General features: G+C 48.3%; 1 protein-coding gene across 1 annotated transcript in view; it reads left to right on the top strand.

The window, feature by feature from the left end:
• The window catches only part of CACNA2D4 (calcium voltage-gated channel auxiliary subunit alpha2delta 4), a 132,186-nt gene that overhangs the window by 106,682 nt on the left and 12,023 nt on the right, over positions 1-13,481 (top strand). Inside the window, exons 29-34 of the mRNA XM_076341412.1 lie at positions 1,164-1,178; positions 3,107-3,151; positions 4,114-4,176; positions 10,007-10,077; positions 10,911-10,986; positions 12,835-12,887. Of these exons, the coding sequence (XP_076197527.1) occupies positions 1,164-1,178; positions 3,107-3,151; positions 4,114-4,176; positions 10,007-10,077; positions 10,911-10,986; positions 12,835-12,887 (323 nt within the window). The remainder of the gene's footprint in view (positions 1-1,163; positions 1,179-3,106; positions 3,152-4,113; positions 4,177-10,006; positions 10,078-10,910; positions 10,987-12,834; positions 12,888-13,481) is intronic.

Genomic DNA, 13,481 nt, shown 5'->3' with positions numbered 1-13,481 from the left:
GTAGGAGCATCAGCAATCGTGCAGAGAGACAATTTAATGTTCTTCATCAGCTAGGTCAGTGCTGTGTTACATCACATACGATGGCATTTTGATGAGGGCTTTTGTGAAATTCATATTAAAATATTTATGAAGTAGGTAAGTTTGAAGTCGCACATTTCTGTAATCCTTTGACAGCACTAATGCTGTGTGATCCATGAGTCTGTTCCACAAATGCCATGTTGACGGTGTCAGCATCCTGGCCTGGCATCAGCTCTGCTGCATATGACACATTTAATTGTGGAAATACATTTTGTGCTCATTCAGCCTTTCAGAAACCTCATGGAAATCTGTAATTTTGGGCACACGGAAAAAAAGTCTACTGCCCTCTCTTATCATCTTGATAATGGTAACAAAATGCTACCACCTCACCAAAATAAAAATTATTTGTTCCAGGGATAAGCTTTCAGTGTTGTCCTAATTTTGGACACTCTTGCTGGACTGAGAGAGTGGAATAATTAAAACAGCCCCCCGGTCTGAGAGGCAGGAAAAGTGAAACACCTTTCCCTTACCACCCAGGGGCTTTCCCCCCAGGCTTTGCTCTCGGGGAGGTATGCTGGAGGGGTGAGACTGATGGGACTGAAGCAGCACACAGCAGAAGTGACTCTGCTGTCAGGAGAGGGAACTGTCATCAGACGGGGATGACAGGGAAGATAGGAGGGCAGGAGGCTGCTCACTGGGAGCGAGCACACGTGGGGAACAGAAAAGTCCAGAGTTGACCGCGGTGACAGGAGCATCCTCGCAGGTGGGAGATCATGTAAACCTAACCTGAGCTAAAAAGACTTCTGCAAAGCACGTGAGCACATCCTGAAGCATCAGCAGAGCGCTTCATTTTAAAAAATCTCCTGAGGGCCATACCCAGGCAGTTATCACACAAACAAGCCCACATGGGCATTAAGTGAAAGCAGGAGTGCTTATTAAAGAAGCTGAAAGGAGGCCTGTGTGCCAAGTGCCTGCATGCCGCAGCCCCGGTAGGTGCTGGTATGACAAAAGCCTGCGTAAGGTTTCCCAGGACGTGACCGCCGTTTGACAGAGGAGTGACTAACAGATTTTGTTTTCTCTCTCTCTCTCACTTCACCGCATGCTGTGCCGCTCTGGATGTCCACACTGTGCCTCCCGTCTCCCAGCCCAATGACAGTGATGTAAGTAGACAAAAGCTGGGGACGGGGAGGCATCCCAGCGTGCCTCGCCGCAGCTCGGCTTCATAATTGTGTCGTTTGTGTGCCAGCATTTTATAGGCACTGTCCCTTGTCTGTAGTCACTGGAGACGGTCCAAGCCTGTCGTAGGCTGTGTTTGTCTTCGCAGTAATTAAGTGTCTTTGGCAAAGCTGAAAGTGCTCTGGGTCGCAGCGCAGCGTTTCAGAGACCTGACCAACAGCAGGAGGATGCTGTGAGGTAGGCTGGTCTCTGAGGAGGGAGCTGTGCCCATAAGGCAGTAGATGTGGTCTCAGAGCAACCAGGGAGCTCAGGTTCAGCTTTGCCCCCCTGCCAGGGGCTCCCTGCAAGCTGCCAGTGGTCTCAGATCAGGCTCCCCACTGCGGTCCTGCTGCTGCGTGGCCAGCCCAGCACCAGGCACTGCTGGAGCTTCTCCAGGTCTGGAAGAGCAGCGGCAGCGAGACTCGGTCCTCACGCTGCTGAGGAAGATGCTGTGAGACACGGGCCCTTCTTGTGGGAAACCACTCTGGTTCACCTGGGTTTCTGTTCTGATTTCTGAGCTCTGGGCCCTGTATTTGTCATCCCCCAAGGCCATAATAGTGGTTTGTTGTGCCCATATTTCTCTGCTGACCAAAGGAAGGAACTCACCAGGGATGAAGTACAGGGCCACCTCTATGCGTATGTCCAGGGAGACAAAACAACCCAATGCTGTTTTGTGGTGAGGCAAGAGTAAGACGACGCTTGCAGCTGTGGGTAAAGGGATGTTTTTAAACCATCATCCCTAGAGCCTCAAAAAGCCAGTCAGGGTTCGAGCATGAGCACGCGATATTGCATATCCACAGGGCTTGAAACAAAATCAGGCATCTCTGAGCCTCCCCTGAAGTTGAGCAGAGGGATGGAAACCTGAAACTATTGGTTTTGTTCTGCAAAACTCAAGAAGAGAAACAAATTCTAACTGAAAGTAATGGTCTTATTGTGGTTTGAAATGGCAAATTCACGTCTGGTTACTAAGAATCATCCAGAAAGGGGGCTGGGGTTTATGTATAAGGGTTTTGCGGAAATAAAGGGCAGCTGGCTGAGAGCAGATGGGCTACACAACACGTCAGTGTCCTTCCCTGACCCCAGAAAACCTCTGGCAGGAAGGGGACCCCGTGTACAGAAATGGCAACACCATGTCAGCTTTCTTCCCTCCGCTGCTAAATAAAATAGCGTTAAAAAGTAACACAAAGAGACAGACACACGCAGCCAAGGCAAACTCAGAACAATTATGAAATCAATAAGTACCTGAAGGGCTTTGTTACTCACCACTTAACCCCTCGTGTCCCCACCCAGTTCAGTGTTGTGAAACCCATGCCAAGTCCGGTACACAGAAATCCTAAATGAAACAAATGGATGGTGCCTTGGGCTACATTCACATCCTATTTTATCATTAGCTGTCTGGAGAATAAAGAAACCAACAGCAACAACAACAAAAAAATCCCTGCCTGAGAAGAATCCCTGATCTAAAATACCATGCCATGTGTTTAGTCCAGATACTAGCAGATGCTGAAATGCATGCTGGTTTCTCACCAGTGCACAATAATCTTTGCTTTCTCAGCCAGAGAGCTTGATGCTGCCCCCTTCGTTAACGAGTCTCTGTTTAAAGTGCAGAGGTACTGCTGGAAGTGTATCAGGGAGGTGGGTGCAGGATCAGAGCCCTCAGCAAAGGGGACGTTGCTCAGAGAGGTGGGGAGTACGCAGAGCCACTGAGTGGGGTGGTACCGGTGCATGCTGTAGAGCTTGTCTTGGTGGAAGCGCCAGCTAAATTGCAGAGCTTTACGAGATGGTGGTATGGAGACCTTTAGCTCAACAGTCCCAAGGGGGAGACTCTAAGATGAGATCATGCCACGGTTAATGCCCTGCTTTTCCTTTCCAGTGCAGTGCCTTGGACGGTGCCTGTCCACTAAGCTGTCAGGATGATGTAAGTTGCCCAGATTTCTTCTCTGTACCTGTGATGGGTGTGATTGACTACCTGCTCTGTGGAGATCTCTGTCTCCCCAAAAAAGGAGCCTGTCGTCTCCTCACAAGAGGTTGCACAGCTGGGGCAGGACCTCATGCTGTTGAGACAAACCTGCAGTTTAGTTCTTCCCCTCAGCTTTGAGACGTCAGCTGAGCCCGGTCAGGGACATGGGGATTCCAGCCAGTGACTCTAAGGAGAGTCCATCTCCTCTAAGGCTGTCTCACTGGCATCCCAGGTCTGCCAAAGAGAGTGGCTGTCAGCATGACATGCGTGCTGGACACCCCTCTTTGCATTTACACCACTGCTTCAACCTTGGTCTCAGGCATATTTGGGACAGGAGCTCCTCCACCCTGGAGAGTGGGATCACCAGAGAATTTTCCTCCTATGTTCATGTAGGATTTCCTCTGCATCCTAGTTTTTCCCTGCGAGACCTAAAGGTTTTCATCTAAACTCTGTGCCTCCATTTCCTGCTCTGCAAAATAAAAATAAGACCAGCACTGATGATACTCAGCGGTGAGGAGAGGGTTATTTCATGAGTGGTTATAAAACTCTGAAAACTGAAGGTGGAAAGCATTAGATACCATTTTATTAAAGAGAAGTGCTCTCCAAATATCCTGTCGCTTCCTGCAGGATGCCTTGTCTTCTGAAATGTGGCTCAGAGCCTGCTAGGCCTGCACACAGCCCTGGCAAGAGACAATCTCCGTCACAGACAGCTCACAAAGTAAATACCTCAAAATGGAGGCAGAGAGGGAAAAGTCAATTGTGTAAAACCCGTGGTAGCTGAGCCATGGGGCTAGGCATGGAAATGCCGAGGCTGTTGCTGTGAGCACAAGCCCACACCGCTCCATCCTGCACACAGCGGTACGTCCCAGACAACCACGGAAAAAGCTGTCTTTAATGTTGCTTCTCTTTCATCTCTGCAGATTCTGAATTGCTTCCTCATTGATAATAACGGCTTTATACTCATTTCCAAAAGACCTGCAGAGGTAAGAGAGCATAGGAGGAGGAGGAGAGTGTGCTTGGCTTGTTCCTAAATAACCCACCAGAGCTGGTTAAAACAAATGAAGTTCAATTGTGTAATAAGGGTGGCTGCTGTATAATTACATTCAGCTGTGCGGTGAGGGGGAAGCCTCCCGGCAGAGTGACAGCACATCCTAGGTAAGAAAGGAACTAGTCAAAATATCTTTTTCTCACAAGTGAGGAAATTAGACTCCTTTCCCTTGGCGCAGATGCTACTGAAAGATGATTTGAGACAGTCCCAGAAGGCAGGCATGCCCTGACGTGGGAAGGGAAGGGAAGGGAAGGGAAGGGAAGGGAAGGGAAGGGAAGGGAAGGGAAGGGAAGGGAAGGGAAGGGAAGGGAAGGGAAGGGAAGGGAAGGGAACAGCACTTTTGAGCACCTCTGAAGTCAAAGCAGGTGTTCTTTGGGAAAGGAAACTGATGGGATGGTAAGAGCAAAATGCCAAAGGCAAAAAGGAAGACGAAGTCATTTAAGCAGATTGGAAACAGGAGCACACCTGAAGAACCGGAGGATTTACTGTGTTGATACTCATGGTGCCACCGGGAAATAAAAGCAGAAGTGAAAGGAGTAAGGAGAAAGACTCAGAATATTAATAAAAACATAAGCAACAAAAGTTGCTTCCTTTTCTCCTGCTTCCAGCACCTCCACGACCATTTCTAGGGAGCTGAAGGGGCACAGTTTGTGATGTGACATCCTGTGCAGCCTGGGTAAAGTCAGCACTACCAGCCCCTACATGGTTTAGCTATACTTTTCTGCTCTCTGGTAAATTCACCACAGAGCTATTTGTTTCAAAATAATAAAAGGCCACAGATTTGGATGTCAGAAAGTGACGTGTTGGAACAGTCTCATAAACTACAAAGCAATAAGTCAATAGCAAGAGTGGGCTTATAGAAGAAATGGAAAATGAAGCGGTTTTGTTACTGACAGAAGTGTGGAGTTTCATTAAAATTGCCGTAGTACTGGAGTATGCGGTACATACATACAGTAACAAATACTGTATGTGTATTTCCAAAACGCAGTAGATCTGATCCCAGAAATTACTTTCTTCAAGATGTGACAAACAGGTTGAAATGGAAATTAAAAATAAAGTAACAGAACACTCGATGGATGTGATTGGGACAAGCAGCACAGCTTCTATAAAGGAATAGTTCTTTGAAATCAGCAAATCGGGAGAAAAGGGAGAGTGGATGACCTACTGTATTGCAGTTTTTCTAAAAACCTTGAAGAGAGTCCCTTACAAAAGGCTGTTAAAGAAGTTCTGGTTAAAGAGTGAAGCATGAATTAGTGTCATTGATCTCGAAGTAGCTGGGACATAAAAGAAAGAAGAGGAATTTTTAGATGGATTTTTAGATGGAATACGTCAGCTGTATGAGTCCCATAGTTTCCCATCTGGACTTGTGTTGGTTAGCATATTCAGAACAGGCTGGCAAAAGAAAAAGGTGAGATCATGGATTTTGCAGGCACTACACAGCAAGTTCAGAGGCCAAAATGAGAACTGTTGAGACTCACAAAGCAAAATGAATCAGCAACACAGTAGCAGCAGGGGGTGATACAGACAGATACCAAGGGGGGCATAGTGCAGGGAATAACCAAACTCTTCCCCTGGCACTCTGAATATTCCAGCAAAAGTGCCCCTTCAGTGACTTGGTGTGCCAAAGAAAACCTGAAAAATAAGGGAGGAAAATGCTGTAAAGTTGTATTTGCTCCCTACTCTGGGAGGCCAGAGTATGTTCAGAATGGGCTGGTAGTCTTAGGAGTCGCTGTCTGCCTCTGACCCCCATGGCATTTTCAAAGGTGCTTTACTGAGTCCTATGGCATGTGTCCGTAGAAAAAGGCAACTACACCCTTTAGGTACCATGTCTACTGTTCATCCTCAGCACCACCCTCCTGAGTTCTAGCTCTGTATTTTTCCTGCATCTTATGGAAAATGAGTTTTTCAAAAAGCTCGTCTCTGAAAGATCTGACTAGCAGAAACATGGCATTATAGTGGATTTGGGTAAATTATAAACATTATCCACATGCCTCCAAGATCAGGCATTTTGGCAGGCACCAGAGCTGTCATCTCCCCGCAGCTGTTACCTCCCCTGACCTCGGAGAGTTCACCACTACTTTTCTTCTGATTTCTTTATCTTGTTCCAGTTACTGCTTTTATTTCCCAGTGGCACCGTGAGTGTCCACACTGTTAAACCCTACAGGGAATTCAAGACAGCAGCAGCATTAAATCAATACCCTGGGTTTCATAGCCTTGCCACTTGGGTGTTGCTGCGTGGGATCACTTGCCGCTCTGTGGCCTTCCCTGCCCCATCCCACACTCTTCCCTCAGTGCATCCTTTAACATAATGCAAAAAAAGATCCTGTACCTGGATTTTTGTGGGGTTTTTGCCTTTCTGGAGAAGTCAGCTAGTTTGCTGCCCTCCCTCCCTGCCACATACCTGACACCAGGACCAGCAAGAGTGGCTCAGCTGCCCGGGTCAGTGTTTCAGCCCAGCGGTGGGGAGAAGGGCAGTCTGCCACAAGCTGCCTGTTCTGCCCCACCAGCCGGGATGGGAGGGAGCTTGTCGGATGCCGAAGGAGCTAGGGTGCACAGGTGAGCCATCTGCCCCATTGAGCTGCGCAGGCTGTGGCGGCTCCAGGACAAGCAGGGCCCCACACGCATCCCTGCATCCCCAAGGAAGGCAGACGAGGAGATTTCACGTCCAAAATGCCTGCTTCCCAGGGCAAAGTGCAAGCTAAGAATAGCGGAGAGCTACCAAAGTGCCCGTGTTCTTATAGCCCCTGGGTGAGCAGCTGGCACTGGAGACCTGCTCCAGGGGCTCTGAGATGGTTTGCTCTGTCTCTCTGCTCACTCCCTTGGGGCTGCCATGCTTTACAGTGCACTCAGCCTGCTGCCTGCCCGGGGCTGCCTGATGCTCTCACCTCCTTCCCTGGGTGACTGCACCAGAGTGGCTTCACACACGAATGGGGTGAGGACAGCCTGTCTCAGGCTCTGCTCCCCTCTGCCCTTGGGATGGAGGATCAGGATCGGGGATTGGCTCTAATAATCTCTGCCTGAAGGCGGCAGGAAGCTTACTGGCAGCCAGAAGCCACCGCGGAAGAAAGAGGGACTCAGGATTTGAATGAGTGATGCATTGGAAGCTCCCTGCAGGATTACTTGGGGAAGAATGGATAATCTCTTAATTCAGGCTAATCCCCTCATCCAGACTCATCACAGAGGGAGCAAAGAGTTAATAGCCAGAGCCAGGAGAAGGGAGTGGGTGAGGGAGAGGACCAGGCGATCTAGGCAGGGGAGGAAGGGAAAGTAAGTGGCAGGCCCAGGCTGTGCTGCAGCGAGGGCTGCTCTGCGCTATGATGCTATGTTTCTGCCAATGTTTGCAGCCGTGGCCCCATGACCACCCCTGAGTTTTTAGCTGCCTTTTGCTGCCAGCCAGAGGCACATCTGTGGATCACAGGTCTGGATCTCCCTCCGCCTGCTGCATCCAGATGTCCCCTCGTTTGCTAAACCTCCTTCTCTAGGACTGCTGCCTTCTCCCTGAGGCATCTTGCAGGGTATATCTGCAAGCTCTGCCCAGGCGGAACTCCAGGGACAGGGTGCAGGGTGGCAGCTAAAAGGCCAAGATCCCACCAGGGCTGGGCAGAGCTTGCGGAGAAGTAATGCAGCGATGAGGCTGCCCGCTCACCCAAAGCCTGGCCCATTTGGCAGATCCCGTTTGTCTACAGCTTTTGTGTGTACCAAAAGTACAAATTGCTCAACGAGCCAGCAAAGCATGGACACATGTATGTCTGTGAGTAGTGGTGTACCTTGCGAGCCATATGCAGGCTCCAGGATGCATCTCTTTCCTGTGCATAGCCTGCATATGTACTTGTACACTCTCAGCTGCAGGGGGCATGTGTCATGCAGGATGTCAGAGGCGATGCTTTGTGCTGTGAACCTCTGTGGAAACCTGCACAGAGCTGGGAGTTGGGAGAAACACAGCAGAGGGATGTCTGGGAGAGCAGCAGCCAGTCACTGGAGGAAGCAGGCTGTAATGAGAGCTGCTTTGCAAAACGTCGCTTCAGTACAGGACCGCTTCAGTTTCTGCCAAGTGATGCTTTCCTGTGTAACTACCTGCACAGGGTACCTAAAGCAGCACCGAGCTTTGAATGTCTGATTCAGTGTTAAAGGCCAGTTTGCTGATGCTTTTCTGAACACGTTCCCTAGACCTTACTCTCAATTACACTAATAGCTCCTCATACTTGTACCTATAGGAACCACGTCCTACCTGGTGAAATTTGGTCAGACATCAGCATCTCTGGACAGGGTGGGCCCCATTTACAGCCCTGCAGTGGCCCTCTGCCCTTGCCACACCGGCTGCAGCTTGCACTGCATTAAATTCCACCACTCTGGCTCCTGCTGGGGCTGCAGACTGGTATTAAATGGAAGCAGCTGGCCTCCTCACCACCCTAATCAGAGTGAAAGAGCAAGGGAGGTGAAAAAAGTTAGCACTTGCTCAGACACATTTGACTATGTCTGAGACGATTACAGCCTAAATGCTCGAAGAGGAGTTGATGTTATATATTGATTTATACAGTGAAACGCCTTCTAAAGTCTGTTGGGAAGAGGCTCGTAACCATGTAACACTACTGTTAGATGATTACCATATGATCTTAGGTAAATCTGCCTAAGGGGTTTTTTTTTAGTGGAAATGCCCCACTCAAATGAAGTAATCTGTCATCTGCTAATACGTGCTAAACGACTGCTAGCCTATCAGTGGAAAAGTAAAATGTCCCCCCAAACTGCATGAATGGTTCCATAACATATGGGAGCTATTATTTACTATGTCAAGACCCATGAGCCAGGAAAATAGATGGACAGCTCGTATCACGTTTTTATTATTTGCGAGTATTTTGTTTACTTGCTTGCAAACAAAGCGGTGGACTTGGCAGATTCAAAGCATTTTTGCAATAGATTTGTCATGGTTTAGTAATCAGGAAAGCCAGAACTGTTGTTTGGTTGAAGAAGTCTTTCGAGCAGCGGTTCCTGGATTTGGGATTGGGACTGTATTTGAGGTTATTGACTCCAAAACGTAAATGGGACCAGAGGGCCACGAGCTCCACTTTTAGTACAGGCATGCAAGCAGGATTTGAGGGTTGTTGCCCCCCCAAATGCAACTTTTGCTAGGGTGGAGCCTGTGCTAGCATAGCTCTGGCCGTGCCAGTGCATAGTGTGTAAGATAAAGGGATGGGTCGGTGTGTGTTGCATTGTTTGGGTTACTGCCTGCTCAGAACTTGCACAGCAGTGAGTTGTAAAATTGTGTTTGCTACCTAAATAAATGTGTACGGCGCACTTACGCATGCCGAGTTAGTTCACCTAGGGCAGCAGGAGAGCAGAGGTTTCCAAAGCCACTGCAGCCACGGGCTAGCAGAGACGCTCAAGAGGAAGAGACTCAGGCGCTCAGATCCAGAGAACATGGATTCACAAAAACCCACAGGAGAGCCCAGGCTCCCAGTGAATCAACGTGCCTGGGTCTCTGCAGCTTGAGAGTCTGCCTTTTTCTGTCACAAGCTGCAGGGACTTACGTGGGCTAAATCATTTCCAAGCGCGGTAAGAATGGTGCAGGATGCCCAGCTGGTGATGGGGGAAGTCCTCCCTCAAGCTTTCCAGCCAGCCAAAGGACAAAGCTCGGTGTTACCTCCTTATAAAACACTCATTATGTGTAGTAGGCCTCCAGGCAGACTGGATTGGCTGGAGTCATCAAGCATTTGGAAATTTTACTGTTGACAGTTTATTCTGGGTTTTTTCCTTTCTTGTGCTTGCAGACTGGAAAATTTTTTGGTGCAGTGGATGGCTCAGTAATGACCCAGCTGCTAAACATGGGCATGTTCAGGCGGTAAGTGGAGGATCTCTGCGCTGTACTTCTCTTTCTTCAGCTGGTGTGTGGGTCAGAGCATATTGGCCTCCATAAGCAGCACCACTGAGCAGGGGAAAATGCACGTGCTGGTGCATGTGGCTCTCTTATTTGGCTGCAAGAGCTCCTTTAGCTACCTGCCCCCTCCCCTGACTCGCTCAGCCATTGTCACCACACACCCTGTTTCTCCTCATCTCCTGCTCTCTCACCTGCTGCAAAGCACTAAGACAGTAACTCCTGATCTCCGTTTGCCAGAAAGCAGCTGCTCCTGTGTCTTTTCCAGGGCAAGATGCTATGGGAAACACTTCTTGGCATTTTGGGTGAAGTGCTTCAGTTCCTCCTGCCACTTGGAAGGCCTTTCTATGAGCAGTTGTCTGAGAGCCCCCCAGATGTGGCACTGCAGCTGGCTGAGCACATTTCTCTCTCTCCTAAAAATTACCTCTGTTTGTCTCACTCTACTCCCCCAGCCCATGTCGAGAGAGTTCAGAGTTTCAGTGGCTTGAAAACAGGAACTAGGGGGACCTGAGGTAGATACAATTATAATTCTCCTGCTTCACAGCCTGCTTTACTCACCATCTGAAACGAGGGACGTATTTCCTCCTGTACTGACCCAGTTACATTAATCCGGGGCCTGTATTTCTCCCTTGGCAAAATCCAGCACTGACCAAACAGCAAAGATGTCTGTAAGCCGGCCACTGCTTTAATTCTTACATACAGAAGCTTTTATAGAAAAAGTCTTGCACGCTGACGTGTGTCCCTCGTAGGCAGTTGCATTGCTTGCTTTTGACTGCTTCCTTGTTTTGTGTTGATTGCAGGGTGACCATGTATGATTATCAAGCAATGTGCAAAGTACCCTACCACCACCACAGCGGTGCCCAGCCTCTGCTCAGTGTACGTATCTGTCAGCACACAGCCCTCTCTGGGCTTGGCTGTGGAGGCTTTCTCCTAGGACGTCTCCAACACCTTGATGTAGCACAGTCCCCAAAAGAGCTTAGTAGCTGTTTTCTTTCAAGTGATGGGAATATCCAAACTCATCTAAGGCAGATTTCTGAGGCAGTGATGGCGACTGACAGTGGTTTCCAATTTGGCTCTCTATTGGCGTATAGGATCTCACTGAAAATCAGAAGGACCAGGGAGAGGACAGGAACTAGACTATGCCAGGCTTCTCCTAAAAGCTGAAGAACCACCTTGCAGCTGAAATGAACAGAAATGCTTTTACAGGGCATGGTTTTACTCAGCAGCTCAAAAAGGAGAGTTGCACTGTCCAGGGAACAGAGCATCCGGGAGAAAGCTGTCAGCCTCTCAGGGAAGCATGAGTGGGCTTGGAGCAACAGAGAGAGGGGTTAAAGCTGCCGAGAAATGCTGATAGCCCAGGGGACAAGCTATAAGAGTGAATAGTTTTGCCAGTACCCAAATACAACCTCTCTTTAGCCTGATACAAGCTAATAATCTAATCCCACTCTACCTTCCTAACCTGGCCTCGAACAGGCAGAACTAAGTAATTGCTCAAGACTCAGGCCACTTCAAACTGGTTGAAGCAACCCTAAACAAGGATGTGTTTATTGCTGTTATGATCGCTTTTTTAATACTTTAAAATGTGGTGTGCTGGAAGTACATCCTACGGCATGACACAGTCATTTTTTTCCACTAAAAGAATTTTCAACAAAATATTACTTTTTAATAATGTGTTACATTTTTAACAATATATCAGTTTTGGCAATAGCTACACTTAAGCTGGATAGATAAAATATTGTGATTGCAGTGAAAATACTTGCTTGATCATATCCTTGAGACTTTTGATTACTGAAAGAAATGTCACAAAATATGAGCTGCCAAAAACCAGGTGAATTGGGAAGAGAATAAAAGGGTGAGCATTCGGCCTTCATCTCTCCCTTTCCCCTCTTAGCGAAACCCTCAAAAAGGAAGAAATCGAGAAAAGTCCATTTTTCATATGCATCGTTCAAAGGAAAAATCAGTGAAATTCCCAACCATCTATACATTTCACTATTTGCTGACTTATTTTGCTTGAAGATAAGTCAGTTAGCAGTAATGGAACATTGTCTTGTGTCCTGTGACTGCTGCATCTGTTTTGGGTTTGAGGATACAGGCATGATTATGAGGGAGAGATGAAAATTAGACATGGTTACCATGAAGAAAAGAAGCAGCAGGATCCTCTGCAGATGAATTGTCCCTGGGACAATGCTGGATTTCCAATTTGTAGCTGAAAAGCAGGAAGATGATAGAAGTCATGCCATCTTGAGGAAAAGCTGGATGAAAGCACAGTTAAGCATAATCAATCAATGGCAGATAATACTAAATCCTGGGCAATGCTGTCGCTTGTCCCAGAAACACCACTTGGTATCAGAATATAAAAGCATCCTAAACCGGCGGTGTCCCATTTAGCTGTGTTTCTCTTCTGCTCTGAGCTCTCAAGGTCATCCATACTGGCGAGAAATCATCAAGCAATTACATCTTCAAAGTCCTTCACACATTTGTGATAAACTCCCTGACCCTGACGGGGAGGGGGTGAGAAGATATTATTAGTAGCAAGGCAGCTCCACTGGCTTTTGATGTATTTTGAACATTTTCCAGTGATGCTCAGACCTTGAATTTCCAGCCTGTCTTCAAGAGCTCTGATCAGTGGAGGGAATTGGTCTGAAACGTGGGGTCCTGCATAACAATTACAAACTCTCTAACCAGGTCCTTATGGTATTTCTCATTTCTTCTTTTGTTCTCCAGCCAATTTATGCCTTTCTAGCTGCAGTGAAATGGCTGATAAGTGATTTCCTCATGTGAGTACCAAAAGATGGGGGTGTTTGGGAGGCCCAGACCAACGGGGGCGAGAGCTGAGAAAGCTGCAAGCGGAGGCCCCTGCGTAGGGCATTGCTCTCAGCCTTCTCCTGACATTCAGCTCAGCGCCTTGCTCCTGGGAGACAGAAAGCTATTACTATTCCCATTTTGAGAGGCAGAGGCCCGGAGCGGGTCTGGGATTTACCTGAAGTCACTCAGTACATAGTGGCAGCGTCAGAAATAGGACTCGGGTCTCTCGGGGCCCAATGCAGATCCTTGATGTGAAGTCCTCTTGCCTGTCTCCTCTGCTAGTGATGAGCGAATGCACACCTTCGCTTCGCAGGGGGCGAAGGCTGAAGGAAGGAAACCAGGGAGCTCAGGTCTGAGTGACAGCAAGGGAGGAGAGAGGGGAGGCCATGAATCAAGCTCCGGATTCAGGCTCGCCTCAAATTGCTGGGGGGAATTGGAGTTCAAATTAGGATGAAAGTGCCGCTGCTCAGCTTGCTGGGTGTGCAAAAGACAAGGTGTGGAAAAGATCCAGCTCCTAGGGCTTGAGGGTAATTCAGAATAATTCAATGTGATGTGCAGCTACCTCC

Source organism: Aptenodytes patagonicus, chromosome 1, assembly GCF_965638725.1.
Source record: "Aptenodytes patagonicus chromosome 1, bAptPat1.pri.cur, whole genome shotgun sequence".
Classification (NCBI taxonomy): Eukaryota; Metazoa; Chordata; class Aves; order Sphenisciformes; family Spheniscidae; genus Aptenodytes; species Aptenodytes patagonicus.
This window is presented reverse-complemented; position numbering and strand designations above follow the sequence as displayed.